Source organism: Bos grunniens, chromosome 23 (genome assembly GCF_055505025.1).
Source record: "Bos grunniens cultivar Pamir isolate PY7600 chromosome 23, Bosgru_T2T1.0, whole genome shotgun sequence".
In the NCBI taxonomy this organism is placed as follows: domain Eukaryota; kingdom Metazoa; phylum Chordata; class Mammalia; order Artiodactyla; family Bovidae; genus Bos; species Bos grunniens.
Window position 1 is genome coordinate 46,984,268 of NC_141187.1, and position 26,695 is coordinate 47,010,962.

The window sequence follows — 26,695 nt, forward strand, 5'->3', positions numbered from 1 at the left end:
AGGCGGGCTGAGCGCCCATGGGCGGGGCCTTCACGCTCAGCCCCGCCCCATGGGCGGGGTGTAAGCGGGCGGGCGGCGCGGGGGCAGACGCACGCCCGCCGTTTCCTAGGAGATGGAACACACAGGACGCCTGAGCTTCACAAGGGAGCGAACGAGGTAAGCGGCCGGCGCAGGCAGGTAATCCCGAGCGGGCAGAGAGGCGGCCACCGTCCGTCCGACCTGAGCCTGTCCTGCGAGGCGGCCCGGCATGTCCCCTGGGCGCCCTGTCCTACCGGGGCGGACCTCTGCTGAGAGAAGGGGCCTGGACACCGGTAGGGGTGGGTGACTGGAGGGAGGAGGACTCGGAGAGGGGCGGGGCTGGCCGGCGGGGACGATCTACCTGCTCCCAGCGCGGTGGGTTTGCTCCGAAGCGCTCCTGGCCACTTTCCTGCGCCCCTAGACGGCGGGGTTCAGTCCTGGGTTGGAGGATGACAGTGGGCATCCTTCAGCCTCGGAGACCCTCACCCCCGAACCTCGGATCTAGAGTCTCCCATCGTACCCCCTCACCCCGGACCTCCGCTTCTCCCTTTAGTGCCTGGGCTGGAGGGGACACTACTTTGAGGAGTGAGGGGGCGGGACCGGGTCTCGAGAAGGCAGCGGAATTGAGTTCAGAACTGTTACAAAAATGGAAAAGGAGGAAAGAGAAACTGGGTCCAAATTCAGTGCATCCCAAACCGCTCCCAGGTAAAAGCGGAATCCCGGCGCAGGGTGGACCAGCGGGCCCCCGGGGCCCCCCACGCCGAGTCCGCAGCTGCGGTCGGCGGGACACACGGGCCCCCCGGGACCACCCGTTCCCGCAGGCCGGCGGGACTGTGCACCCTGAGTCTTAAGGGCTCTGGTTTGCTGGGGGCGGGGGGCGGGGCGGGCTGGAATATCAGAAATCAGAGCGTCAGGGAACGAAAACTGCTTCCTGACTTGCAATAAGACGGGCACTTAGTTTAAGGACAGAGTTGGAGTCGGGGGAGGGGAGGCAATGAAACTGGCTTTTTATAAGGTGTTTGTAATCTCAACTCTAAACGGAAAGAAATGTATGTAATTGTGTTTAATTTTTAAATGATCAGGCAATTGTTCTAATTGTAACGGAATTCTCATAGAGTCAAAGGTATCGGAGTTATTTTAATCAGAAAAACAATCCCTAGAGTCGAAATAGTAATGGAGGCAAAAGTTACTATCCAGCCTTTTGGCCTGTCTTTACCGTCCCGATCCTCCCAACCTCCATCTCTGCCGAGTGACCGAGTGACCTGAAAAGGAGAGACCCTTCTCTCCGCCCAAGGAGGCTACCTTCTGCCTGGGCAAGGCAGAAGCTGGCTTTGGGCAAAGGTGTTTGATCCATCTGTTGGGGAAGGGTTTTATTTATTTATTTGGGGGGCGGTTGGTTTTGCTTCGTTTTAAAAACAGTTTGTGAATATTAGCACAGAGCACCATGCTTTTATTTTTAAAACACAAAATCTTTGTTTTCCCATTGCAAAAGCTCCCCTTTTAATTTCTGTAAACGTATGACTTGGTTGGCTTGAAAACTTTTTCTGTTTTGCTTTTTAAACAACGTAATGATTTTTATGGCATTACTTTAAAAACAAACAAACGTTAATTCCAGCCTTAGAGTAATAACATTACGGCAGATTGTACCACAACAAGTTGAAGAGGAGCAGAGGTTATCTGCTCAGTGATTGGGCAGACACAGATTTTACCCTCCATTTGCCCTCTCTCTTAATCGTCTTTAATCCTTTCTAAATCCCTTATTAGCTGGTAGAAGCTGTTGAGAATAAAGCTCCAGTTTACAGGAGTTGTGCACTTAGCTAAAAATAAGACAACTAGAATGGAAGAGAAATGGTAAGAGTATTTATATAATGTAAGCCTGTGATTGAGCCTCTCAATAAATGTTTTTTTTCCTTAAACCAGAATATAAGGTGTGTATAACTCATAAGAAAGTACTGTAGCTTGATTGTAGAAAATTCCAAGTTCCTAACAATTCTGTTAAATTAATTGAGGATCATAGTTAAATTACATTTACTTGTGTTATGCCTTGTTGCATCCATGTTGAAATATATACATGGAAATATTCATGTGCAAAAGAAATCATATTAATACACCCCTATTTTGCAGAATTAGCTTCCAGGGGTCCACAGAGAAGACCTGTTGTTGGGAAAGGTTGAGGGCAGGAGCAGAAGCGGGCAACAGAGGATGAGATGGTTGGATAGCATCACCACCTCAAAGGACATGAATTTGAGCAAACTCCGGGAGATAGTGAAGGCAGGGAAGCCTGGTGTGCTCCATGGGGTTGCGAAGAGTTGGACACGACTTAGCGACTGAACAACACAAAAACAAAGAAGAATATACGTAGTTTGCAGAGAAATATCATTGAATGTGAACTGGGGGCCTATAGGCAGTCTGTCTTTTAAATAACATATACTGCTTTTTGACTAGTAAATCAGTTTAGGATCTTCCTATGCTACACTGATAAGAACACTAATAAACAGTTGTTTATGTGCTATCAATGAGTAGGTGCTGTGCTGTGCTACGCTAAGTCGCTTCAGTCATGTCTGACTCTGTGACCCTATGGACTGTAGCCCGCCAGGCTCTCTGGCCATGGGATTCTCCAGGCAAGAATACTGGAGTGGGTTGCTGTGCCCTTCTCCAGGGGATCTTCCCGACCCAGGGATCGAACCTGCATCTCTTGAGTCTCCTACATTGGCAGTTCTCTACCACTAGTGCCACCTGGAAAGCCCCTCAGTGAGTAGGTACATGGGAATAATTTTAAAAACCCTTTATACATCTATGCCTGTCTACATTGGGCCATTATCCTTGTTTTCAGGGGGATAAGGAGATAGCTGGAATGGTCAGCTTCTCACCCTGGACAACTGCTTACTTTGTAATTAAAATGACTCAAAAGAGACCTTTCTGATGCTTTGTATGGGAGCATAGTATGTAAACTTGTGTAAACTCCAATTGTCTTGGAACCACACATCAAACTTTTTAAAATCCACATGATTCCCATAATCTTCATCCCCTCAAACAAAAGAAGCCGAGAAACGGCCGTGTACCTCTTTTAGTTTTCCCTGAGTATGAGTATCCTATGCTATAGCACTTGAAGCAAACTGTGTTTCCAGTGTTTTTTCTTTTGGAAGACTTGGAGTGAGGTTTCTATTACAGCCACTCCAAAACAAAAACAAGAACAAACATCTGGGCTTCCAAGCTGGAGCAGGAAGGCATCAGTGGTCTGTTGTGCTGTAATAGTATTGGTGGTGTTATGGTTGATGCTCTTTACAATGTAAGAGAAAGAGGCAGTTTATTCCACTTTTGCAGGTGGTTGAGCCATTGCAAGGTGAAATTTCCACGTTTCTGGCAGCCCTTACCTCTGAAATTCTCTCCCAACCTGGGCAGCTCCCTCTTCACTCCTTTATCTTTTGTCCCTTTCTAGAGGTGCCTATCGGAGAAGGCGATGGCACCCCACTCCAGTACTCTTGCCTGGAAAATTCCATGGACGGAGGAGCCTGGTAGGCTGCAGTCCTGATGCAGGACTGCATCAGGTCCTGCATCTCTAAGAGTCTCTAAGGTCTCTAAGAGTCGGACTCGACTGAGTGACTTCACTTTCACTTTTCAGTTTCATGCATTGGAGAAGGAAATGGCAACCCACTCCAGTGTTCTTCCCTGGAGAATCCCAGGGACGGGGGAGCCTGGTGGGAGGCTATCTATGGGGTCGTGCAGAGTCGGACACAACTGAAGCGACTTAGCAGCAGCAGCAGGAGTGCCTATAATCACCGCCTACCTCTTAGACCCTCAATGTTTGTCCTCGCTTAGGTGTTACCATGAAAATAATCTGTTGCATATACAGCAGATTTGCAAAGAAAAGATGCTGCTATTTATCCCATTAAAATTTAATTCAGTAACTTGGGGGTGGGGTAAAAATAATAACTTTCTTAACAAACTCCAAGTAGACTCCCTTCTCCCCCACTCACTCACTCCGCCTTCACTGTTTCTGGCCTAATTTTTCAGTGTCCTTCCAGGAGATAGGCATGAGCCAGATCTAGCCCCACGGCGTAGTCGGGGTGGGGAGACCTCTGTGTACTTTTCAGGTTGTTTATAGCATCTTGCCGTGTTGGGGTGAGGAGTTAGGCATCTTTAGTGGGTGGTGGGGGTGGGCAGCCTTCATCGTGGGTTAGATTCTACATGGTTTGGGAGTGAAGAGCGGTGGTTCTTTTACTGCATCAGTGATTGTAGTAGCTAGCAAGGATGGGTTGTTTAGAAGGTGGGGACCGCACTGAAAAACCAAACAGCTTCAAGCTAATGCAGCTATTAGACTAACTCCATCACTGATTCTCTCGATCGATCCTAGGTCATTTAATCCCTCTGCCTTTTTATTGTACATTGTTACTGTTATGATGAACACTGTGGCCTTTTGGACAAATTTATTCTCTGTATTGTTACTTAACCAGAAAGAATTGGTAAACCTCTGAAGAGCACATTTCCTTAAAAGACCTTAAATAGTGAAGCTAGAAAAGAATGTCAAGCAAACAGTAGGTGAACTCCCTGGTGGTTCAGTGGTTAGGACTTGGCACTTTCGCTGCCAAGGCCCTGGGTTCCATCCCTGGTCAGGGAACTAAGATCCTGCAAGCCATGTGGTGCAGCCAAAAAAAAAAGAGTGTCAAGCAGTTTAACATCTGACAATAAACTGAAAAATGCTGATTTAATAAAATTCTAAATGATCAGAAGGAATACATTTTATAGCCTATGTTTTGTTTAATCATAGCACCAAACAAACCCCTTCTGCATCTAAGAATACAGCCTTGTAGCAGGATGATAAATTTTTTAAAGCAACATAAGAATGATAAACAGGTATTACCAAACAAACCCCCAAAGAGCTTTCAAAATTATCTTTCCTTACCTAGATAATGGAAAAATTAAGGAAACCAAATACACAGTCAGGAACTGTGCAGGGGGATGTTGCCTTTCTCTATATTAATGCCCTCGTGTTTAGAACCTGTGTCTATGTATAATGTAAAGACCACTTGCAAAAGAACTTCATTTTCAGGCAAATGGGGAAGCATTTGCTGGCATTTGTTGAAACCATTTGCTAAGACATAACTTAGCCAGATGATCAGATCAGATCAGATCAGTCGCTCAGTCGTGTCCAACTCTTTGTGACCCCATGAACTGCAGCACGCCAGGCTTCCCTGTCCATCACCAACTCCTGGAGTTCACTGAGACTCACGTCCATCGAGTCAGTGATGCCATCCAGCCATCTCATCCTCTGTCGTCCCTTTCTCCTCCTGCCCCCAATCCCTCCCAGCATCAGAGTCTTTTCCAGTGAGTCAACACTTCTCATGAGGTGGCCAAAGTACTGGAGTTTCAGCTTTAGCATCAATCCCTCCAAAGAAATCCCAGGGCTGATCTCCTTCAGACTGGACTGGTTGGATCTCCTTGCAGTCCAAGGGACTCTCAAGAGTCTTCTCCAACACCACAGTTGAAAGGCATCGATTCTTCCAGATGAAGGAACCACTAAATAGAAATGGAATTTACTATCGAGATCTCTTTGTCAAGATCCTGGCCACAGAGTCAGTGTGGCCTAAACTACTCATGCGCCTTTGAAGGGGTTGCTATCTGTCATGAAGTAAAATAAATGACAAATGAAAGCACACTCCTGTTATTTACAAGCCCCACAGGTCCTTCCAGAGCTTCCTGTGGACAAATGTGTCCCGTATAAAGGGAACCGCGTCGTTCAGTGCACTTCTCTGCTGTGCTTCCGCAGAAAAGCCTATTTTTGGAAGCCTTGGGTACTTTGACAATTACAATATATTCTTGTTGCTCCTACAGTTCTGCGTCTAATAGAGAAGGAATTTCTGTCATTTTATTTTGTGGAAGTAGTGCTACAGTGAAAGAAAAATAATCATTGATTGAAGCATCAGATTATAAAAGGCATTTTAATTTTATTTTTTTGGCTGAACCACACCACTTTTTGGATCTTAGTTCCCCAACCATGGATGGAACTCAGACTCTTGACAGCAAAATCACAGTGTCTAACCACTGGACCTCCAGGGAATTCCCTATAAAAGGCATTTTAAAACAGACTATGTCCTTCCATAGTGCCAAACGTTGTTACCTTCTGCAGCTAAGAATACAGCCTTGTAGCAGGAGGATAGATTTTTGAAAGCAACATAAGTATGATAAACAGGTATGAAATGAGAAATTGTTCCTTGAAAGCTGAACTGAGACAGAAGAGTGGGAGGAGATTATTGAACACAGTTATAATGAAGGAGGTACTATGGCTTTATGTGCTTCGGTTTTGTTTTGTTTTGTTTTTAATTGTGATAATAAAATCAGAACCTATCGAAACCTGTACCCTTCTAATATATACACATCCACAACCCCTTTTCTGTAGTTTTGAAATCCACAAAGCTCTGAAAGATGAATTTTCAGAAATTAATTTGTGGAAATTCATTTGCAATAAAATACAACCCGAATGATGTGAGGCCACTTATGGTCTTCATTCCTTTGCTTAGTGTTCTTCTCGTACATTTTTGCGCAGGCACATTAAGCTGCTCTTTGGGAGATGTTATGTACCCTCCTGCTTTTCTGTGGTTGGTGGTTTAGTCGCTAAGCCAAGTCTGACTCTTTTGACACATGGACTGTAGCCTACCAGACTCCTCTGTCCATGGAATTTTCCAAGCAAGAATACTGGAGTGGGTTGCCATTTCCGTCTCCAGGGGATCTTCCTGACCCAGGGATCGAACCTGTGTCTCGTGTTTCAGGTGGATTCTCTACCCCTGAGCCAGCAGGGACACCCTCTATTTCTTTTCTAAAATACGCAAGTACCTGGATCCCAAACACATCTGGCCCAGGAATTTCACATAAGGGACTGTGGTCCAAATTAAACACGATGCAAAAATTGATTCTAAGAATGGATAGAGTGGAGAATCTGATTTTCCACAGTCTGATGTGGACTCATATAGATTCTGTTGCTGCTGTGTCGTTCAGTTGTGTCCGACTCTTTGCGACCCCATGAACTGTAGCCCACCAGGCTCCTCTGTCCATGGGGATTCTCCAGGCAAGAATACTAGAGCGGGTTGCCATGCCTTCCTCCAGGGGATCTTCCCAACCCAGGGATTGAACCCAGGTCTCCCGCATTGCAGGCGGATTCTTTACCAGCTGAGCTACCCGGGAAGCCCATAGATTCTATTATAGTCAGTTAAAAAAAAAAAAAAAGGAATCACAAACATCATTAAGTCAGTGTTTATTGGGTTCAGTTTCATTACATGGTACCATGTATTAATAAATGCATTCTGCAGTGATTTTCATCAGTCTATCATATGTGAACGTCATTCCACATGGCACAAGTGATTTATTGGCACGTGCTTAACAATTAGTCTTTGTCTTACAGTTTTCCTAGGTTACCAGTACATTTTTGGAAGTGATTCTTTAATGAACACTCCTTTTATTCTTGTTGTTTTTTTCTACAGGGTGTTCATAAGAATGGAGGCACCGTTTCCTTGCCAGATTCCTTACTGCTGTATCTTATGAACCTACAGAATCTTGGGGAAGAACTTGTATTTAATGATGACAAAACCTGTCACCAGTGTAGCAACAACGGTCTAAGGGCAGAAACGAGTAAAAATAAAAGACGCATTTATATTTATATACAACAAAGACGTTATTTCCCGTGGACAGCCTGCACTGCATCATTCTTCCGAGATGAACCGGTACACGACCATGAGACAGCTGGGGGACGGCACGTACGGGAGCGTGCTCATGGGCAAGAGCAACGAGTCCGGGGAGCTGGTGGCCATCAAAAGGTACCGCGGGCGACCCTGCCACGTTCACCCGTCTTTCTGTTCCTCTCCTTTGCTTGCTTGAGAACGTATACAAGCGCAGAGAGAAGTCTGGTCCAGACCCCACACTTGTTAGGCCATCGTGGAATGCCATTCTGGAGACAGCACTGCAAAAAAGGAGTTCTGCTGGTCCCCACGTATATGAATTTAATTTTCTGGTTTGTCCAGCAAGAAATATAAGGGCTCTGCTTTTTGAAAAAAATGTATTTATTTTTAATTGGAGGGTAATTGCTTTACAAGGTTGTGTTGGTTTCCGCCATACATCAGTATGACTCAGCCATAAGTGTGCATATGGTCCCTCTGTCTTGCACCTCTCTCCCACTCCCGATGCCATCCCACCCTCTAGGTTGCCCCAGGGCACCAGGTTGAGCCCCCTGCGTTACACAGCAGCTTCCTATTAGTACCTATTTAGGGCTCTGCTTCTTCTGCATGATAAATCTGAACTGAGACTGAAGGTAATGCTTAGAGCACTTAAAGTGGAGTACAGAGTAGAGCCTATTATTTCTTTAAAACAACAGGCCTCAAAATCAGATGGTATTCATAATATCCAACAGTTCTGAATGGCATATGGTATTTCCCCAAGCTTACCAATGAAACAGAGGAGTTATTAATTATTTCTTTAGTCTACTGTATTTGATATGTCATATGTAAGAAAAAACAAAAATTACCCCAAAGCTTAGTGATTTAAGACAAGAAGAAACATTTAGTAACTCATGGTTTTTGTGGGTCAGGAATTTAGGAGCAGTTCAGCTGTGGTTCCGGCTCCAGGTCTCTCTGCGGTGCTGGTAGAGGTTGGCCAAGGTCACAGTTGTCTGTCTGCAGGCTGGACCAGGGCCTGAGTACGCACTTGCAAGCTGGTTCGCTGTGTCAGGTTGCTGGGGGCTGCTCTCACCAAGTACCCCAGACTGGGTGGTTTAAGCTACGTATTTATTTCCCCACAGTCTGGAGGCTGGAAGTGTGAGAGCAAGCTGTTGGCAGGCTCGGTTTCCCCTGAGACCTCTCTCCTCAGCTTGCAGACAGTTCTCTTCTCCCCTGTGTGTTCACCTGGTCTTCCGTCTGTGTATGTCTGGGTCCTAATCTCCTCCTCCTATAAGGACACCAGTAATATCGGATTAGGACCCACCCCAAAGGCCTCAGTTAACCTTAATTACCTCTGTAAGGTCTATCTCCAAATGCAGTCGTTCTCCGAGGTACCGGGAGGTTAGGACTTCAAGATACGGATTTGGGGGGACACAGTGTGGCTCAGACTGGACTTCTGTATGTGCCAGTTTAAGCACAGGCTGGTTGGCTTAAACTGTAAGGATTTATTGAGACAGTTGGGAGGTTACAAGTCTAAAGTCAAGGTGTCAGCAGGGTTGGTTCCTGCTGAGGGCTGGGAGGAAGGGATCTCTCCTAGGCCTTTTTCCTTGGCTTATCGATGGCATTTTCTCTCCATGTGCCTCCCACATCAGCTTCCCTTGATGCATATTTCTTTGTCCAAATTTCTTTTTATATAAAGACAAATTTATATAAAGATAATTTCTCTCTATATGGGGTTCTACAGATCATCACTCGAGTGTTCTCATGACACGGTAGCTGGCTTCCACTGCAACAAGTCTTGGAAACTGATTACCACTTCAACCAAAGGATGATCATCCAAAATTTAAATGCTTTAACAAATGTTTATCAAATGTTAAAAACTTTACAATATCATGATCTAAAATATTACATACATAAGGAAACCCTTTTATAAAGTATTGTCAAATAGCCATTAGTATCAAGTAAGTAAATGTATAATGGATTGGCTTCCCGGGCAGCACTAGTGGTAAAGAAACCTCCTGCCAGTGCAGGAGACTTAAGAGACGTGGCTTTGATCCTGGGTTGAGAAGATTCCCCTGGATGAGGGCACTGCAACCCACTCCAGTATTCTTGCCTGGAGAACCCCATGGACAGAGGAGCCTCATGGGCAAAGGGTTGGATACGACTTAAGTGACTTAGCATGCTTACATAACTGAAATGAAAAACGGGAATAAAAAGAAATTTCCCTGACCTGAAAGGTGAAATATTACAGGTACTTCCCGTAAAGTTGGTTTTAAGACCAGTATACCTGTTGTATCCACTACTGATCAAGATTGTACTGGAGACCCTAACTGGTGCAATAAGAGAAAAAAGTAATAGATGGGGTGTAACTATCAGGCAAAATGAGATGAAATCATTCTTAGTTATAGGTTAAGTGATTATGTAAATTCACAAAAATACTTCATTACATACAAATAAATTTATGTGCAAAAATATCTTTAAAAGGACTGGAAAGATTTACAATAAAATCCATGAATAAAATCCATGAATGCTTCTAGGGAGAGAGGGATAAGAAAATGAGAATGAGGGTTGGGTCTCATGGTATGATCTTGGAAGACTTCCCACAGAAAATGAGATCTTGAGAATGAGAAAAAGCTATCAAGAGGAGAGGGAAGCATAGCCAGGCTTTAAGGATATGTATGAAGGATATGCATATATGAAGGCCTAGAAGCAGGAGAGATTTTCCTTTGGGAAATTTTACTGTAGGTCACTGGTAAGAAACCTTGTAGTATCTGCTGCCATTTCAGGAAAAAAAAGCAAAAAAAAACAACAAAAAAAAAGCTATACCATGGTCCTTCTAGGGGCTGGTGATAAGACCCTCTCACCTCATTAAATTAACAAATATTTATTAAGTCCTGTGTCCTTTAAAGACCTGAGAGGCAGTTCCATTCCAGAGGGTCTCCTGTTTGTGGGACAGTTCCTCAGGAGCCCCACCTGTGGGTTTCAAAACCCATCAAGCCACCATTTAGTGAATATCTATTGAGACTTAAACTGTGTCTCAAAAACTGATCAGGCAGGTGGCGGTGTCCTCAGAGAGCTTGCTGCTGTGCTTGAGGAGAGGCGACAAGGTCTAAACGTAATAATTTAACTATATGGTACATAAGAAAGTGGTCAGTGCTATGGGAGAAAAAGCAGAACAGGAAAGGTGACCTCAGAGCCCTGAAAGCCAGCTTCTGGCGTTCAAGGAATAAGAATCAGCCTAAGGTGAAAGTTCTCTCCATTCTTCTAACCAGCCAAGCTCTTTCTAGCTGTCTTTCTCTGGCTGGTGCGTTCTGTCTTGCAGGCCTCATCTGAAACACTGCCTCATCACAAAGGCCTGAGGCCTGGCCAGTGTATCTCATGATCCTCAAAGCTGATCTGTATGTCTATTTTGTGTTAACTAAAGTCGATTTCCTGTGAGATGCGAAGCACCGGTAACCATCCCCGATTTCATCATCCGGGCACGTAGTAGGTGTTGGATGAATAAATGGAAGAGAAGCTGGCAGGGAGTCTAAAAGGAATTCTAACAAATTGGTTTAACTTCTTACAATTGAATTAATTTCTTTAAATTGGTCTAAGAAATTGCGATAATTGTTTTGTGAAGAAACTTCTATATTTGTTGCATATAGATACCTGTATCACTTTAAGGTAGTATTGATAAGAAGTAGTAACTGTTGAGGAGAAAGTAGCATGTTAGTAAATGTGGATTGCAGCTAGTACAGATTTTTCAGAATAAACATTTCAGTTTGTACTAAATTTTGAAAAAGAACTTGAATATGTTAACTAGCCTCTAAAGGTTGGATTAAAAATTCTATAATTATTTTTTAAGAATTATAGAGATTATATGTACAGTTTTGGATGGATCTGACCACTTGATGAAAATACTTTTATACTATATTTGAATTGATTTGTATTTTATTTCAAATTGAGCACTGGACTTTCTTCATTTCAGCAAGACATTTATGGCTATAGTACTGAAAAGTATCTTTTGGTAAGTCAGTAAGCCCTTAATTTTTAGCACCTGAATACATATAAGTGAAATTCGGATTCACTAAGAGTATTTTAGGAATAATAGCAGTGATGCCCTTCTTTTCTCACTGTAGCCAACCACAGATACTGGTGAGGCTTCCCTGCTGGCTCAGATGGTAAAGCGTCTGCCTGCAATGTGGGAGACCCAGGTTCAAGCCCTGGGTTGGGAAGATCCCCTGGAGAAGGGAATGGCAACCCACTCCAATACCCTTGCCTGGAAAACCCCATGGACAGGGGAGCCTGGTAGGCTACAGTTCATGGGGTCGCAATGAGTCGGACACGACTCAGCGGCTTCACTTTCACTTTCACAGATACTGGTAAAAATAGGAACATCTAATATTTACTAAGTCCTGACCTAAGCCTTTTACAATAAGCTTCTCTTATGCAGCGGTTTCTACACTATAGCTAAGGAATTTGCGGCACGGAGGGTCATTAGGTAATTTGTCCAAGAAGTGACATAGTCATGAGCGTGCACGAAGTGGCCTTGAGATGCACAGAATGGAGATGATCTGCTTTTAAGGAGGAGGGAAGACAGATACACAGCTTGCCTGAAGCAAACTAATAATAGAGTGGAAAGCCAGCAGTGTAATTTGTGTCTTCACACCCTCCGTCCCCAGGCACTAAACTTTTCTTTTTTAATTTCAGAATGAAGAGAAAGTTCTATTCTTGGGATGAATGTATGAACTTGAGAGAAGTTAAGGTAAAACCCCAGAGATGAAAAGAACCTGAGAAGACCTCAGTTCTATCTCACACGTCTCTCATTTCCGAGGGTGGTAGCTAAGGAGACTGTTTCGTTCTCTGTGGGAAGCAGACCAAAGATAATTCTATTTCTTATGTTTTTCTTTATCTTCCTAATTTCTCATCAGAATGTCAGTGGAGAGCAGAAAATAACTGTACCCTCACATTTGAAAGTATACTCACTTTTTTAATGTCAGTGATCTCCATTTATTATTTTTTCTAAACTTTTAATTTTGTATTAGGGTATAGCCGATTAACAAACAATGTTGTGATAGTTTCAGGTGGACAGCAAAGGGTCTCAGCCACATAAATACATGTATATGTATGTGTATCCTCCCCTAAATCTCCCCTCCCATCCAGGCTGCCAAATAACATTGAGCAGAGTTCCCTGTGCTCTACAGGAGGTCCTTGCTGGCTATCCATTTTAAATATAGCCGTGAAAGTACACTCTCACTTTTAAAAGAGCGTTTTAATTCATACTATCAAAGGAAAGATAATTTTTTAAATTACCACATACCATTTCTTTATATTTTATGTGTACAATGTGGATGCATTTTCGGAGACTTTTGCATGGAATTGCACACGGTTAAGTCAGAAGAAAGGTTAAACCTATTTATGACCAAGAAAAAAAAAAGTTGACAGACTGAAATGCTTGATAGCTACTGTTGACCTAGTTTATTTCTGCACTTATATTCATTCCTTAAACAATCACTGCTTACTTTAAGATTTTACTTCTTTATTTTTGGCTGTGCTGGGTCTTTGTTGCTGTTCGGGCTTGCTCTGGCTGCGGCGAGTGAGGACTCCTCACAAGTTGTGGGTGCATGGACTTCTCCTTGCGGTGGCTTCTCTCGTTGCAGAGCACAGGCTCCAGGGTGCTCGGGCTTTGGTAGTTGCAGCTCCCGGGCTCCAGAGCACCGGCTCCGTAGTCATGCTGCACAGGCTTAGCTGTTCCTTGGCACGTGGGCTCTTTCCAGACCAGGGATCGAACCTCCGTCTCCTGGTTCCCAGACAGATTCTTTACCCCTGAGCCATCAGGGAAGCCCTTTTTGCTTACTCTAAATAGGTGTTCTAAGATGTTTTTAAGATGTGTAAAATATTATAGGTATTAAAACATAATTCATTAATGAATTTAGAAGAAATGAAAAATTATGTAATTATCCTATCTAGCATTGATGAGATTTTGCCAGATTCAGTACCTTTGCCTTAAGAATTTTTCATATTTACTTGCTCTGTTGCAGTCTCTGAAGAAACTTAATCATGCCAATGTGATCAAACTGAAAGAAGTTATCAGAGAAAATGACCATCTTTATTTTATATTTGAATATATGAAAGAAAACCTCTATCAATTAATGAAAGACAGGTATGTCTTTATGAAAATTAAGTTTTGCCTTACTGTCTCCTCCCTCAGTCCCTTAGGAGCCCTTCAGTATATCCCACTTTGCAATATACAGGTCCAAGGGGTAGCTCTAAATTAGCTGTTATCTTTATGAAAGGATAATGTCTAATTGGAGAAGAACCATCATTCTTCTGTTGTAATCTCTTAGAAGTCAAGATAAATATTTCATATAAACACACTATCTATAGTTTTTGAAACAAAATCTATAGTTTAATACTCAGTAATAAAGCTGGCCTTGGGCAAAACTGAGAAGAGCATCTACCTTGCTCTCCCATGCATCTTGTGAAGGTTAATTAAGGAATGGAGGAAAGAATGAAGTTGCTTTTAAGAAAGGACCTAATAAACTGGTTCATTAGAATGCTTAAGTGAATGACAACAACGTGTTACAACACCAGGAAAATTCTCCTTTTAAACATACGGACAGAATCTCTAAACAAGGGCAGTTTTCAGTCATGTGCCATGAGCATGGAAACAACTCATGGTAGCTACTGATCACATCTGGAGTTTAATGTCCATTTTGCCTGTCTTTAAAGCCAGAGGCGTTCAGCAAAAGATCCTAAAATATGAGATGAATTTCCCAGTGGATTGATGCTGATTTCTCTCTCTGTGTTTCTTCCACCCACACACACACACATACACACTTTCTCAAGTTCTAAGGATGAACTTGAGAAATCCTATTTAATCCTATTTTTCCTTCTTTCAAAAATACTGAATATATGTTATCTTCCAGGCTGATAGCATTATGACATTAATAGCAGTTAAAAGTAAAGAAAACCTCTACCTCTCAAATCAGTGTTTATTTTTCTCAAGTTCTTCCTAGCTCCTGTATGCAGGCATGCGTGCTTTATATGTAGTTGTAATTTTAGTGGTGATACATTTCTTATTTGATTTATCCACTTACAGGTTTTCTTTTTAATGCTGATACATAATACCCATAGTGACCACAGTTAGAATATTCTGTTAAACGACTATACAAAGCTTCACCTATCTCTGAACTATTTAAAATAAGTAACTATCAATGGGAGAAAAGGTTGGTAATTATAATGGATAATACTGATGTAGTTATTTTGTAGCCATTAGAAGTGATAACTATGAAGATTATGAAAGTGCTTGCTGCTGCTAAGTCTCGTCAGTCATGTCTGACTCTGTGCGACCCCATAGACAGCAGCCCATCAGGTTCCCCCGTCCCTGGGGTTCTCCAGGCAAGAACACTGGAGTGGGTTGCCATTTCCTTCTCCAATGCATAAAAGTGAAAAGTGAAAGTGAAGTCGCTCAGTCGTGTCTGACCCTCAGCGACCCCATAAAAACAGAAACCAAAGTTATATTTATGTAACACTGCCATCTTATATAAGAATTATACATGTGAATTATGACTGGATTAGAATACTGAAAAATCAATATAGTTTCTTCATCAGGTGGTATGATTATGGGTAATCTTGGCTTTGAATAATAATTTATGCTCTTTTAAATATATAAGATGATAAACAAGATACGTTGAGATATAATTTTGAAGAAAAAATTAAGTACATATAAATATAACAAATATATTCATCTGATTTTTTAAAAATATATAAACCTTTCGGTGGAAGTAATTAATACAATTGCAAATGAGCACTGAAAAAGAGTCAGCTTTGGAATTTCATGATTCTATTCTGGATTTCTAAATTAAATGGAAATAAAAGTGATATTGTTTAGAATATTATTTCCAAGTATAAAAGTACAACTTATTTCCAAGTCTCCTATAAATGTGTTATCATACTTTCATAATTTAAAAAAAAAGAAAGAAAAAAGTATAAACGAAAGTACTAATGACTGTACATGGTAAAAGGGCTATTTGAGGGTAAGTGCCATTTTGACACTGTTTTTGGTAGCTTAACTTCCTGAAATATTGTTTATGAGGATTAATTTACAAGCCTTTCCTATTCAAGTAACCTTTTCCATTTCAGCTGAAGACCCGTGTACAAAACACTGTGTCTGATTCTATGACTGTACCTTCAGTATATACCATTCGTTTTACAAACTGAATTACATTACTGTTTATTTGTTCATTTCTTCACAGAAACAAGTTGTTCCCTGAGTCTGTCATCAGAAATATTATGTATCAGATATTGCAGGGGCTGGCATTTATCCATAAACATGGTAGGTTTCATATCCCTACATCTTTAGATTATCATCAGTTATGGATAGGAATTATATGGAAGCTATTATTAAATAAATAATATTATGTTAGATAACTACAACTTTGGAGTATGTGCCTACTAAATGACATATTTAAAAACTTCAGAATTTCTACAATTCTAAATAAAATAGAATTTCTATAATCTATAATTATCTTCCTCTATCGAAGAAGGCAAGGGCAACCCACTCCAGTACTCTTGCCTGGAAAATCCCACGGAGGGAGGAGCCTGGTGGGCTGCAGTCCACCGGGTCACTAAGAGTCCGACACGACTGAGCGACTTCACTTTAACTTTTCACTTCATGCATTGGGGAAGGAATTGGCGACCCACTCCTGTGTTCTTGCCTGGAGAATCTCAGGGACGGGGGAGCCTGGTGGGCTTCGGTCTATGGGGTCGCACAGAGTCGGACATGACTGAAGCAACTTAGCAGCAGCAGCAGCATCGTCCTCTATATATCAGAATTTTTTAGCAGTTTGATCACCAGCATTTAGTCTCAGTCATCATAAACCCACCCTGCTACCTTATTCCACCTAATTTTACCATGGAAATAAAAAAATTATAAGGTTCCTCTTTTGGAAAAGGTTGAAATGCTTTGATCTATCATGACCAATTACTAACATTTAACTAGGTTAAAGCCACCCAAGCTATAGTATTTTCTAGTTTTTCTTAGTACTCATAAATAGTTATTTCTGTTCTTGAAGAAATTAAATCAAGTGCTTGTTCTTATTTTTATGAATTTCTTATTTATGTTAATCTTAACTGATATTGTTTTTTGCATCTCTATCAAACCAAAATAATTTCACCTGAAAAGTTAATATGATTATTATGAAACATTTTAATGAATGTTTAGAATCACTAGCTGTTTCGATATTAAATTAGAAAAGTTTATGCTACCATTGCTGCATTTTGAGCACAAGCATTCAAAACTCACCATCATTAGTCTCCTTTCATGTTTCATCTGATATTTTCTTTACTCTTTTAACTGCTACAGGAAATAAATAGAATTTTCTAAAAATGCCATGCAGAATTCCATATAAACCTTGTAAGAACATTCTTGAATTCCCAGTTTTATATAAGCTATTAAGGTCTTTCAAAATCTAAAACCCATGATAATTTACTACAATTGATTGGTAAAAGTCAGTCATTTGTTAATTAAAATTAAGGATATATACTATTTTAATTGTTTGTAATGGATTCCTTATCTTCAATCCATTTTAAAACTGGTCAGCATGATAACTCTTGATTTTTGCATGCGTTAATTTATGCTAATGGAAGCAAGTGTGGTGTGAAAAATCAAAAGCCTCATGAATTCTTTTGATTTTTTTTGTAAAGAGCTTTGTATTTTACTGTTATTTTTTAGGCTAGTAATAAAATTGGTTTAGATTTCTTGGATAGATGGGCCTGCCTCTTGAGAAACCTGTATGCAGGTCAGGAAGCAACAGTTAGAACTGGACATGGAACAACAGACTGGTTCCAAATAGGAAAAAGAGTACCTCAAGACTGTATATTGTCACCCGGCTTATTTAACTTATATGCAGAGTACATCATGAGAAACGCTGGGCTGGAGGAAGCACAAGCTGGAGTCAAGATTGCTGGGAGAAATATCAATAACCTCAGACATGCAGATGACACCACCCTTATAGCAGAAAGTGAAGAAGAACTAAAAAGCCTCCTGATGAAAGGAAAAGAGAAGAGTGAAAAAGTTGGCTTAAGGCTCAACATTCAGAAAACGAAGATCATGGCATCTGGTCCCATCACTTCATGGGAAATAGATGGGGAAACAGTGGAAACAGCAGCTGACTTTATTTTTGGGGGCTCCAAAATCACTGCAGATGGTGAATGCAGCCATGAAATTAAAAGACGCTTACTCCTTGGCAGGAAAGTGATGACCAACCTAGACAGCATATTAAAAAGCAGAGACATTACATTGTCAACAAAGGTCCATCTAGTCAAGGCTATGGTTTTTCCAGTGGTCATGTATGGATATGAGAGTTGGACTATAAAGAAAGCTGAGTGCAGAAGAATTGATGCTTTTGAACTGTGGTGTTGGAGAAGACTCTTGAGAGTCCCTTGGACTGCAAGGAGATCCAACCTGTCCATCCTAAAGGAGATCAGTCCTGGGCGTTCATTGGAAGGACTGATGTTGAAGCTGAAACTCCAATACTTTGGACTTTGGCCACCTGATGTGAAGAGCTGACTCATTTGAAAAGACCCTGATGCTGGGAAAGATTGAGGGCAGGAGGAGAAGGGGACTACAGAGGATGAGATGGTTGGATGGCATCACCGACTCGATGGACATGGGTTTGGGTGGACTCCGGGAGTTGGTGATGGACAGGGAGGCCTGCATGCTGCGGTTCATGGGGTCGCAAAGAGTCGGACATGACTGAGCGACTGAAATGAACTGAACTGAACCAGCACCTTCAGAGCATAAGGGATTGAAAAAGGAAACTAATTTAGGATTTAAAAATTGCTGCTAAAAGTAAAGGGTAACCTAGAGATGGCTTTTTAAGTGTCTACATTGTGATTTGGGAAAGCAGACTCAAGAACAATAGACATTTTTACAAAAGCTAATTTATTCTTGTCGTATTTAAACGTCTCAGATGTAATCCTTTGAGAAAACAGACACTTTTAAAATGGTAGCTGTCAAAAAATTGAACTAATACTTTAGTTAAAATAGGACCAAGTTACCAATATATTTATACTATATAAGGTGGGGAAAACTTCAACTCTGGTTTAATTCTCTGCTGCTGCTGCTAAGTCGCTTCAGTTGTGTCTGACTCTGCACGACCGCATAGACGGCAGCCCACCAGGCTCCCTTGTCCCTGGGATTCTCCACGCAAGAACACTGGAGTGGGTTGCCATTTCCTTCTCCAATGCATGAAAGTGAAAAGTGAAAGGGAAGTCGCTCAGTCGTGTCCGAGTCTTAGCGACCTCATGGACTGCAGCCCACCAGGCTCCTCCATCCATGGGATTTTCCAGGCAAGAGTACTGGAGTGGGGTGCCATTGCCTTCTCCTGGTTTAATTCTCTAAGATTTTATAGATTAATGTCACGTGCTCCCTCTCCTGTCTTCATTGTGAAAATACAACATGTTTCTCTTGAAAGTGAATGAAATGGATCTCAATAGCTATTTGGAGTAAGGGGTACCAGGGGTGCCGAGTCCATCTGTCAATGTCACACACAGCCCACAACGGCTCTGAAGGGATTAGAACAGTTCAGGCTTAGAAAAGTCTTCTGAGCTCAAACCCTCTTGGAATGATGACGATCACCTACAACCGATTAGCAGGCTGTTCTTAATTCTCCACCCGGAAGGGTCATTAGGATACAGGCCGTCTGTGTACAGCCAGTGTGCTCTGCATACTCCTTAGACGTTTGCAAGGAGGGCTTTTTGCTTCATTTTCACAGGGCTGCCGTGAAGCTTCAGGAACCATCTATTTTATACATTAGTTCGGTAAATAAGCACATTCCCATTGCACTTAATGCACTTCTCAAATAAGTGATTATACTCAAGGAATTGCGGTTAAACTGCCAGCAGCAGGAAGACCAGCTGCATTGGCGTGAACTGATGCACAACCCTCCTTGAGCTTCACATGGCCGCCTCTCTCCAGGCTGAACCTTCTCGTCTGTTACACACTCGTGATCACAGGGCCTCCATAGGGCTGCTTTGCAGATTCACGGAGATAATCGTAATGTGGCAGCACCTAACCCAGTGCCTGAACGCATCAGATCCACAAACAGAAATACTAATGGAGGACTTCCCTGGTGGTCCAGTGGCTAAGACTGTGCTCCCAGTCCAGGGGGCCTGGGTTAAATCCCTGGTCAGGGAACTAGATCCCACATGCCGCAACTAGAGTCCACGTGCCACAGTGACGATCAGAGATCCTGTATGTTACAGCTGAGACCCAGTGTAGCCAAATAAATAAATAAACATTAAAAAAAAAAGGAAAGGAAAGGAAATACATGTGCATATTTATTTTTACCCATCATATATACTGTATAATTTCCTTGCCAAATTATTCTGAAAGCACGGTCCCCACCTCCCATCATTTAATAGACAATAAATAAGGTTTAATTTGCCCCCTAAATTCACATTCCTAATTAGAACAGAGGTTCAGCTTCATCTTGTTAATAAATCAAATATGTCCAGATACGATGATTTATTGTTTTTCCTCTCTATATTACCAAGGTTTTTTCCATAGGGACATGAAACCGGAAAACTTGCTTTGTATGGGCCCAGAACTTGTGAAAATTGCTGACTTTGGACTTGCGAGAGAACTAAGGTCACAGCCCCCGTATACGGACTATGTATCCACCAGATGGTGAGTAGTTTATGCAACTGTCCGGAGACGTTTGTCCCTGGTGAAGTTTTCCTTCAGTAGATTGTTCTGTGTCTTTCTGGAGGTTCTATATCAAGTACTTAAAATATAGAACTGATTTTTTTTTTTTAATATTCTTTGGAGAGAGTGGAAGATTGGCTCATGACTCTTCTGATTAATAAAAAGAGAAGGAAAAAGGATTTCACACATCCATTCACTCATTCAACAAATATTTGCTGAACACCTCCTGTTGGATACTATTTTAGGCACTGGGAGCACAAAAGTGAGGGCTTCTCAGATGGCTCAGTGGTAAAGAATCCACCTGCCAATGCAGGAGGCACAGGCTCAATCCCTGAGTCGGGAAGATCCCCTGGAGGAGGGCATGGCAATCCACTCCAGTATCCTTGCCTGGAGAATCCCATGGACAGAGGAGCCTGGCGGGCTACAGTCCATGGGGTTGCAGAGTCAGACAGGACTTAGTGACTAAACACCAACAACAACACAGAAGAGAACTAAACAGAAAAGAATTTCTGCCTCATGCTACTTACATGACAGCCAGTCCATGAACAAATTAAACACGGCATGAGTTACCCACAGAGAGACATAACAGGTCCATCGGAAGACATCAGAGCTCATCACGTCTGGGTAGTCTGAGACGTGATGCCTAGACTGCTTTATAGCAACGAGATTCAGAGGCCTAGAAACTGCATAAGCAGTTCGATGAATCTCACGGATACAGTGCGGAGAGCAAGAGCCAAACGGAAAAAGAGCACGTTACGGGATTCCATTTAATGAACAAAAATAGATCTAATCTATGCTGTTAAAGGTCAGGATAGCGGCTACACAGCGGGGTGAGGAGGGGCAGAAGTGACCGGAAGAGTGCAGGAGAGGGACCGTCTGGGTGCTGACAACATGCAGTCCCTTGATCTGGGCGCTGGGTCCGTTCTAACTGTGAAAATTCAGCAAGCTGTATTCCTGGGACACATGCTTTTTTCTGTTTGTATCAGTTCAGTTCAGTTGCTCAGTCGTGTCCGACCCCATGGACTGCAGCACGCCAGGCTTCCCTGTCCATCACCAACTCCCAGAGCTTGCTCAAACTCATGTCCATCACGTCGGTGATGCCATCCAACCATCTCATCCTCTGTCGTCCCCTTCTCCTCCTGCCCTCAGTCTTTCCCAGCATCAGGGTCTTTTTCAGTGAGTCAGTTCTTCGCATCAGCTGGCCAAAGTATTTATATTATACTCCAATGAAAGCAATTAAGAATATTTGAGTATCAGATAGTGATACTGAGAAAAATTATTACAGAGAAAAAATTATTACAGAGAAAAATTAAGTCTGGAACGGGACACGGGGTTGGAGGCGGCACGGGAGGGGAAGGGCACGTTGCTGGTTTTTTTTCCTTCTGTTTTGGGTTTTTCTGCCTCTTAGCTCCCTGATCGAACCTGCGTTGGAAGGCCTTGTCCTGCACTGTCTTGCATCCCCTCCATTGGAAGGCAAAGTCTTAGCCACTGGACCACCGGGAAAGTCCCCGTGTTGCTGTTTTAAACAGAAGGTCTCAGTGATGCTGGGGTGCAGGGGTGGGGAGATGCCGGTGAGAGCTTTTCAGGCGGTGAAAACGCTGAGTGTAAATGCTGAGACCAGGCCTGGAGGCAGGAACACTCTGCACAGAGTAGAATGAACACGCATGGCAAGAGCAGGAAACGAGGTTAGAGTGTTTGAGGGGTGGCCAGCTCTCAGAGGTCCCTGTGGATCATGGTAAGGACAAGGGTGGCCCGCTGATCTGCGAGAACTGGCGAGACCCTTGGGAGGCTCTGAGCTACTGGATTGGAAACAGAATTTAGAGGAGCACAGGCAGAACTGGGAGAGCAGGGAGGAGACTGGGGCAGAAGATGGCAGAAAATGACTTGGCTCTTGTGGCCGTGAAGGTGGTGAGAGGAACAGGATGCGGGGTGTGTTTCTAAGGCAGAGCAGACATGGGGGATCAGACAAGGGAGTAAGGAAAGGAGTCAGGCACTTCAGGGGCTTTTCGGTGAGCAGCCAGGAGGCTGGAGTGGGCCCTGATGGGGATGGTGCTGCTGTGGAGCTCCGGGTTTGGGGAAGGCTGTTTTCAGGTGAGGGGTGCCCCTCAGATGTCACAGTAGGCGGCGGGCCCTATGACCTGGGTTCAGGGGGCAGGGCTGGGCTGGAAACTTGGGAGATCTCAGTGTTTAAAATTACAGGGTTGGATGAGGTCACTGAGGGAGCGAGTCTGGTTAAAGAATGAATCAATCTGAGGACAGAGCCGGGAAAGAGTGGCAGTATGTCCCCGTTTGCTCAGGACAGTCTTGGCCGGGGCCTGGGATCAGTAGTTTCATTAAAATGAGCTGAGTCACGTCTGATCCCCCGACACTCTATGCTTCCTGCTTCTCCCCCAGTCTTAGCTGCTAACATGAGAGACAGTGAACCAAGGTCACACTTTAACACACGGCTAATTAACAACGCCAGCTCTCTTTTTTTCTTTTTAATTTTTTAAAAAATTTTAAACAGTTTTAAAAAAATGAGTGTCTTCAAACTGGCTTTGAAGAGAAAAATTAGTTACCTTATTTCTAATAATGGTTTGATTTTTTTCATCACAATCCATGGAATCAATATGAAGCTTTAGGAAGGTCATTCTTTGAAAAGTGAAATGGCTGACATGACTGGGAATGCTACTTAATTTTGGTTAAAAAACTTGTGCATTGAAAATAGCATTCTTTTTGAAGTGATAAACCAAATACAAGTTTTAATGATGCTGAACATCATTAAAACAGTATTCTTACTAAATTAAGAAACCTAGAAAGCTGAAGGGTATGTATTGATGATGCACATCTGTTTTGTAACTGCTTCCAAATAGGCTTCTAAAGTACATTCTAACAAAACAACAAGTTACAGTTGTCAAAATATACACATTACACACACCCACAGACAGAGCCTAACCAAACCACAAATTTTCTTTGATGACATTGAGGTTGACTTCAAAGACTGCTGCAGCATGGCTGTGTATTTTTCTCTCTTTGCTGTCATTCGAATTTTAGAATTGTTTGAACCTTTGAAAAACTACTTTGTAAGTCAATTTTAATAATTTACAGTAGTACCTAGCTTTTTCGTACATAATCCCTTTATATTTTGGTTGCATTTTGTTTCAAATCCCTTGGAAATCTTCCTTCAGAATTTTTGATAAACAGTGCCAAAAACTCACAGTTCTGAAGTTTATAGCAAACTGGAATTATTGAAAATGAGGCTTGCAAACAGGAAGATGATTTTTATCCCTACAAAAGCAAAAGAGGAACTGAACAGACTAAATGCTAAGAGCTCAAAGTATACTAGTTTTTATCTGTTTAAATGTATAGTTAGAATTGGAAAATCTCCTCTTGTGGGGAAGAATCTTTTTAAGGAGCTTCTATTTTCAGCTGGGTAAATTTAGATCCTGTACTGAAATGGAGTGAAACTGAAACTATTTGTTTTCAGTATCTAAACCTGGCAAAACGTTTCAAATAATTTTGCCTCATAAAACTATCAAAACATAGTAACAGGTGTTGGCAAGGATGCAGAGGAATTGGAACCCTCATAGGTTGTTGGTAGGAGTGCAAAATGGTACCGAACAGTCTGGCAGTTCCTCAGTGGATAAACATATAGGTGTACACCCAAGAGAAATGAAAACATATGTCCACACAAGAACTTGTAACTGCTCATAACAACATTATTTGTAATAGCCCAAAAGTAGAAACACCCAATGAACAGATAAACAAAATGTGGTCCAGCCATACAGTGCAATATTGTTGTTGTTCAGTCACTCACGTCTAACCCTGTGACCCCATGGACTGCAGAACGCCAGGCTTCCCTGTCCTTCACCATCTCCTGGAGCTTGCTCAAACTCATGTCCATAGAGTCGGTGATGCCATTCAACCGTCTCATCCTCTGTCATCCCCTTCTCCTCCTGCCTTCAATCTTTCCCAGCATCAGGGTCTTTTTCAATGAGTAGGCTCTTCATATCAGGTGGCCAAAGTACTGGAGCTCCAGCTTCAACATCAGTCCTTCCAATGAATATTCAGGGTTGATTTCCTTTAGGATGGACTGGTTGGATCTCCTTGCAGTCCAAGGGACTATCGAGAGTTTTCTCCAGCACCACAATTTGAAAGCATCGATTATTTGGCACTCAACCTTCTTTATTATTCAAATCTGACATCCACACATGACTACTGGAAAAATCATAGCTTTGACTATACAGATATTTGTTGGCAAAGTAATGTCTCTGCTTTTTAGGACAATGTCTAGGTTTGTCATAGCTTTTCTTCCAAGGAGAAAGCGTCTTTTAATTTTGGGGCTGCAGTCACTGTCTGCAGTGATTTTGGAGCACAAGAAAATAAAATTTGTCAGTGCTTCTACTTTTTCCCCATCTATTTGCCATGAAGTGATGGGACTGGATGCCATGATCTTAGTTTTTGAATGCTGAGTTTTAAGCCAGCTTTTTCACTCTCCTCTTTCACTTTCATCAAGAGACTCTTCAGCTCCTCTTCACTTTCTGCCATTAGTATGGTATTATCTGCATATCTAGGGTTGTTGATATTTCTCCCAGCAATCTTGATTCCAGCTTGTGGAGAAGAAGTTCTGATACATGCTACAACATGGATAAAACCTTGAAAACATGTTAAGTGAAAGAAGCTGGTCACAAAAGACCAGACAGTGTATGGTCCCATTGATGTGAAGTGATCGAACAGGCAAATCAATAGATAGGTGGCAGACTGGAGACGCTGGACCCAGGACTGTTGGAGTGATGTGGGGTTTCTTTGGGGGATAATGAAAATGTTCTCGAGTTGATTGTGATGATGGATACACAACTCTGTGAATATACTATATTATCAATTAAGGGAATTGAGTCAGTTGAGGAACTGCTGCTTTCAAACTGATAAGCAAAAAAAAAAAAAGGATAAATAAGCACAGGATATACTCAATATCCCGTGACAAACCATAATGACTATGAAAAAGAATGTATACACGTATAACTGAATCACTTTGCTATACAGCAGACATTAACACAACATTGTAAATCACTATACTTGAATAAAATAAACTTAAAAAAAAAGGGGGGGAAAGCTCACTACTCAGGGATAATCTTTGTTAATCTTTTGTTTTCTGTCCTTCATATGAATGTATCAGGATGTAATGCATTGTAAAATTATACAGCTGTTCCCATTTAGGATATATCTGCTTCCATTCAGAGCTTCCCCCCCTTTCCTTAGTATTTTATATAGCATTTTCACATCTGTTTGTTGGAGTTCCTATCTTAGGTCACTTGGACATTTCATTGATATTTGTCTCGAGCTCCGCTACATGTATGTGGTCAGGAAAAATCTGCTCCATCCAATAGAAACCCAACCCACTGTGCAGACACCTGATACACAGAAGGCATTTAACACCCAGTCCTTGACTGGAATACACAACCAAACAAAATGAGAGCCTACTGTCCCTCCGTCTCATGAACGACACCCAGAATGCCCTGTTCGGTTTTGTGTTCTCTTTTCATAGGTATCGCGCTCCTGAGGTTTTATTAAGATCTTCAGCTTACAGCTCTCCCATCGACGTGTGGGCTGTCGGCAGTATAATGGCTGAACTGTATACATTAAGACCACTTTTCCCAGGGACAAGTGAGGTCGATGAAATCTTTAAGATTTGCCAGGTTTTAGGGACTCCTAAAAAAGTAAGTACTCTTGTCCCTAAGTTGTAACTTTTCATTATTTATAACTTTTGGCAAGCTAGCTGGTATTTGAATTTTTCAAATAGGCTTATGCTTCAACGGTTAATTTTCTTATAATCTTTTTTTTAAAATTGGGATGGAATGAGGATTGCAGAAGCTAGAATTCTATCAGGTTGTGGAAAAATGGTGCTTGCCTCCCTTGAAGAACATAAGGGAGGATTTTCTATATTTAGAGTTCTATATGTTTAACTTCGAGCAGATGACCAGCTGATGGATACGGAGACATCCTTGCTCAGAATCTTTCCTCCTTGTTCTTGAATGTCCATTGGAATCACTTTATTAATGCCAAGTGTCCTAGATTTTATATTCTCTTAACCTTTTCTTGTTTACTTTTATATACCTCTGCCACAGATATTTAATTTCTTGAAATTAGGACTTTTCAATTAACTATTGCACTCAGCTAGACTTCACTTTCTGAGTTGTACTTATTTAATACATTTAAATATATATAATTACACCTTACTTGGGTGTGTGCCTTGTACTTAATATTAGACAAGTTAACGCAGCTATTAAAAGTTTAACAAAACTGTCATTTCCCAGCTGTGTGCAGTTTTTGACATTGGAGGCAATGCATTAACATATAATGC

At 42.0% G+C, this 26,695-nt stretch overlaps 1 protein-coding gene and 1 long non-coding RNA gene across 12 annotated transcripts in view; one reads left to right on the forward strand and one right to left on the reverse strand.

Moving 5' to 3' along the window:
* Window positions 1-44: 44 nt before the first annotated feature.
* The window catches only part of MAK (male germ cell associated kinase), a 50,851-nt gene continuing 24,200 nt past the window's right edge, over window positions 45-26,695 (forward strand). For 6 of the 11 annotated variants that reach the window (XR_015152566.1, XM_086370332.1, XM_086370335.1 and 3 more), the window contains exons 1-7: window positions 140-311; window positions 7,494-7,826; window positions 12,354-12,408; window positions 13,685-13,806; window positions 15,902-15,981; window positions 20,205-20,337; window positions 25,880-26,051. Coding sequence is in view for 9 of the 11 variants with exons in the window: in XM_086370332.1 (XP_086226458.1) it covers window positions 7,726-7,826; window positions 12,354-12,408; window positions 13,685-13,806; window positions 15,902-15,981; window positions 20,205-20,337; window positions 25,880-26,051 (663 nt within the window). In the remaining 2 variants the exon portion in view is untranslated. Of the gene's footprint in view, window positions 312-7,493; window positions 7,827-12,353; window positions 12,409-13,684; window positions 13,807-15,901; window positions 15,982-20,204; window positions 20,338-25,879; window positions 26,052-26,695 lie in introns of all 11 variants that reach the window. The other 5 variants (XR_015152567.1, XM_086370337.1, XM_086370339.1 and 2 more) reach the window with 3 other exon arrangements.
* On the reverse strand, window positions 7,251-13,338 carry LOC147347761 (uncharacterized). Its single transcript, XR_015152570.1, has 2 exons — window positions 13,166-13,338; window positions 7,251-8,949 (listed from the first exon to the last, which is right to left on the reverse strand). It is a non-coding gene; the product is annotated as an uncharacterized LOC147347761 (long non-coding RNA).